The 4,505-nt window shown below is 43.7% G+C and overlaps 1 protein-coding gene across 1 annotated transcript in view; it reads left to right on the forward strand.

Annotated features, from left to right (window-relative positions):
• Positions 1-651: 651 nt before the first annotated feature.
• KLHL22 (kelch like family member 22) overlaps positions 652-4,505 on the forward strand; it is a 32,608-nt gene continuing 28,754 nt past the window's right edge. The window contains exon 1 of the mRNA XM_003801692.3: positions 652-912. Coding sequence (XP_003801740.1) covers positions 689-912 — 224 coding nt within the window. The 5' untranslated portion in view covers positions 652-688. The remainder of the gene's footprint in view (positions 913-4,505) is intronic.

Here is a 4,505-nt window from a genome sequence, read left to right on the forward strand (position 1 = left end):
GTTTTAGAATGCCCCAATGGGACAGATACTTTGTTTTTAGAAATGGAGTCTTATTTTGTCACCCTCAGTAGAGTACTGTGGCATCACAGCTCATAGCAACCTCCAGCTCTTGGGCTTAGGCGATTCTCTTGCCTCAGCCTCCTGAGTAGCTGGGACTATAGGCGCCCACCACAACACCCTTATTTTTTGTTGCAGTTTGGCTGGGGCCAGGTTTGAACTGCCACCCTTGGTATACGGGGCTGACGCCCTACTCACTGAGCCACAGGCACCACTCATGACAGATTCTTTCATCTCCCTTTTTACAGTTGAGAAACCTGAGGACAGCTCAGGTTGGTCATATTGTAAGTCCATGGTGGAGCTGGACTCCAACCCAGACCAGTCTGTCATCCAAAATCCTTCTATTTGTGATGCTGAAAGAGATAAGATGGTGTGAAAAATTTAGGGTGTGAAGGGACGTGGGTAATAAGGAGGAAGGCCAAATGGGAATAGAGGTAGGAGAAGAAAGGGAATTAGGGGTTGTAGATCACAGGGAAAGCACAAATGAGCTGGAGGGAGGCTTAGGAACATGAAGAGCTCAGATGCTGTGGCCCATGATGGTCGGGGTGCTATCTGCCTGCTCACTCCCTGTCTCCTCTCTTGGCAGTTGACAGGCCGGGCCACGGTGGCAAGGGGTCTTGTGGTTATCAGGATGGCAGAGGAGCAGGAGTTCACCCAGCTGTGCAAGTTACCTGCACAGCCCTCCCAGCACTGCATCAACAACACCTACCGCAGCGCACAGCACTCCCAGGCCCTGCTCCGGGGGCTTCTGGCTCTCCGTGACAGTGGGATCCTCTTTGATGTCGTCCTAGTGGTGGAGGGAAGACACATCGAGGCCCATCGCATCCTGCTGGCCGCCTCATGTGATTACTTCAGGTGAGTTCCCTAAACATGTTTTTATGAGGAAAATGACATAGGTAATTATAGCTCCAGTAGTGAGGGTGCTGGGAAAAATAACACATCTAAATAAAATATAATATAAAACCATACAACTAATGGTTTTGTAGAAAAATAAATTGTCAGCACTTTACAAAAATTGCAAAGCCCAGATGCTTCCCAGGAGCTGAGCCTCTTAGGAACAGTCTCCAATGCCATATTAACTTTTTCAGAGCAGTTTCAGAAAAAGAAGGGAGGTTTTCAAAATTTTTTAGTAAAGTTACAGAATATTGGTGCCAAAACTGCACGAACAGCCAAAACACAAAAAGAAAACTACAGCTTGTTTATAAATGACCATGGAAAATGCTCAGGAGCGTCTGGCATGTGGAGTACCACCACACCTAATAGTAGTTTCAGGGCAGTAGATACTGGCCCAGGTGGAGGTTGTTCTTAGAAGGAAAGATTAGTTCCAAGCTAGGGAATCTTTCTTACAATGCATAACACTGATCAATCAATAGCAACCTAGTATATACTATGAATCTGCTCACATATCTTTAGAGCATATCTATGGATAGTGAGTGACACATGTTCAGTATTTATTCTCACAGTTAAAAAACATTTTGAGTAGGTGAAAAGAGATTCCCAGTGAAATACCAGTTTATCCTGCCCTTCCACCTCATTCCCTGATCCCACGATAAACCAGTTTTTATTTATTTTTATTTTTATTTATTTATTTATTTTTAGAGATAGAGTCTTACTTTATTGCCCTTGTTGGAGTGCCATGGCGCCACAGCTCACAGCATCCTCCAACTCCTGGGCTCAGGTGATTCTCTCGCCTCAGCCTCCTGAGTAGCTGGGACTACAGGCACCCGCCACAACGCCTGGCTATTTTTTTGATGCAGTTTGGCTGGGGCCGGGCTTAAACCCGCCACCTTCGGTATATGGCCAGCACCCTACCCACTAAGCCACAGGCGCCGCCCTTAATTTTTATTTATTTATTTATTTATTTAGAGACAGAGTCTCAAGCCTGTCGCCCTGGGTAGAGTGCCATGGTGTCACAGCTCACAACAACCTCAAACTCTTGGGCTTAAGTGATTCTCTTGCCCCAGCCTCCCAAGAAGCTGGGACTACAGGTGGCCACCACAATGCCTGGCTATTTTTTGGTTGTAGTTGTCATTGTTGTTCGGAAGGCCCAGGCTGGATTCGTACCCACCTGCTCTGGTGTATGTGGCCGTGTTTGAATATGAAATGATGATTCAGATCCACTGGGTGTAATATCCTATATGGCATGTGTACAGTATTTCTCACATTGAAACCTGAATTCTGAAAAACTTAAGCTTCAAGGATTTGTACCAGAGATCAAGTGCCTTAACAAGTTGACAAAGGAAATGTTTCTCCCCTCCCCCACCTGACATCAGAGGTAGCACATGGGTGTGTCACTGTGCACCTCGTGATGTCCTAAGGATCCCAGGCACTAGCAGCAGAGGTAGCCCTCATTCTCTGTGCTGTGGGGGGTTCTGTGGTATTTACATCCTCCACTTATTTGATCGGTCCCTTGTTGCTATGCTTGGTGAATGTCTTTTTTAATTGTAATACATACATAAAAACATAAAACTTACTATCTTAACCTTTTTTTTAACTGTACAGTTCAGTAGTGTTATGTATATTCACAGTTTTGTGAAATAGATCTCCAAAACCCAGAACTTTTTTATCTTGCAAATCTGAAACTTTTTTCTTTTTAACAGGGCAGGACTAGTATTCTTTATTATAGATTGCAAATTTCAGTAATATAAATTCCATCAGTTTGTTAGAAATGAAATAGAGATAGTACCCCGAGAAAGGAAACAGCATCTTTCACCTATATTAACATTCTTAGATATCTGGGGAGAGGAGAAATTAACTAGAAAAATGATCACTTTAAGCTCCACCATTTCTGGCTGCTTTCTGTGATTGTTGCCCAGCTGAACAGGTTGGAAGTGTACTGGACAACTCCATCTCTTTATTCCCATTACTGTCACAAATCTGAAACTTTTTTATGTTGCAAATATTAAATTCCTGGCAACCACCACTCCCCTTTCTGTCTCTGTGAGTTTCACTACTTTAGGTACTCTTAAGTAGAATCATGCAGCATTTGTCTTTTTTGACTGGCTTGTTTCATTTAGCATAACATCTTCAAGGTTTATCTGTGGTGAAACATGTGACATGATTTCCTTTTTTTTTTTTTAATTTCCTTCATTTTTGTGGCTGAATAGTATTCCATTGTATGGCTGTACCAATTTTGTTTGTCCATCCATTGCTTCTACCTCTTGGCTTTCATGAACAATGCTGCTATGAATGTGAGTGTACAAAATCTCTTTGAGACTCTATTTTCAGATTCTTTTGGTTGTATACCCTGAGGTCAGATTGCTGGATCATGTAGTACTATGTTATTTATTTATTTATTTATTTTGAGACTGTCACACTCTATTGCCCAGGCTAGAGTGTGCAGGCTAGAGTCATGGCATCAGCCTAGCTCACGGCAACCTCAAACTCCTGCCTCAGCCTCTCAAGTAGCTGGGATTACAGGCACCCACCACAATGTCCAGCTAATTTTTCTGTTTTTGGTGGAGATGGGATCTTGCTCTTGCCCAGGCTGGTCTCGAACTCCTGAGCTCAGGCAATCCATGCACCTCAGCCTCCTAGAGTGCTAGGATTATAAGTGTGAGCCACCTCACCCCACCAGTAATTCTGTTTTTAATTATTATTATTATTTTTTGAGACAGAGTCTCACTATGTCCCCCTCGATAGAGTGCCACAGCATCACAGCTCACAGCAACCTCAAACTCCTAGGCCTAAGCGATTCTCTTGCCTCAGCCTCCTAAGTAGCTGGAACTACAGGCACCTACCATAATACCTGGCTAATTTTTGGTTGTAGTTGTCATTGTTTGGCAGGCCCGGGCTGGATTTAAACCTGCTAGCTCTGGTGTATGTTGCTGGTGCCTTAACTGCTGAGCTATAGGCACCGAACCTATTTTTCATTTTTTAAGGAACCAGACATAGCAGTTGTATCATTTTACACTCCTATCAACAGTGCACAAGGGTTATAGTTTCTCTATATCCTGCCAATACTTGTTATTTTGGGGTTTTTTTTGTTTTGTTTTTTGTTTTTTTGAGACAGAGTCTCACTCTGTTGCCCTAGGCTAGAGTGCTATGGCTTCCTAGTTCACAGAATCCTCAAACTCTTGGGCTTGAGCAATCTTCTTGCCTCAGCCTCCTGAGTAACTGGGACTACAGGTGCCTACCACCATGCCCGGCTAGTTTTTCTATTTTTAATAGAGATGGGGTTTTTACTTTTTTTTTTTTTTTTAAGAGAAAAAGTCTCCCTCAGTAAAGTATGGAGGCATCACAGCTCACAGTAACCTCCAGCTCCTGGGCTTAGGCTATTTTCTTGCCTCAGCCTCCCCAGCAGCTGGGACTACAGGCGCCTGCTACAACGCCTGGCTATTTTTTGTTGCAGTTTGGCTGGGGCTGGGATCAAACCAGTCACCTTCTGTATATGGGGCTGGTGCCCTACTTACTGAGCCACAGGCACCACCCTCACTTTTTTTTTTTTT

The sequence above is a fragment of the Otolemur garnettii genome, unplaced genomic scaffold (assembly GCF_000181295.1).
Source record: "Otolemur garnettii isolate 467f Iridium unplaced genomic scaffold, OtoGar3 scaffold00218, whole genome shotgun sequence".
In the NCBI taxonomy this organism is placed as follows: domain Eukaryota; kingdom Metazoa; phylum Chordata; class Mammalia; order Primates; family Galagidae; genus Otolemur; species Otolemur garnettii.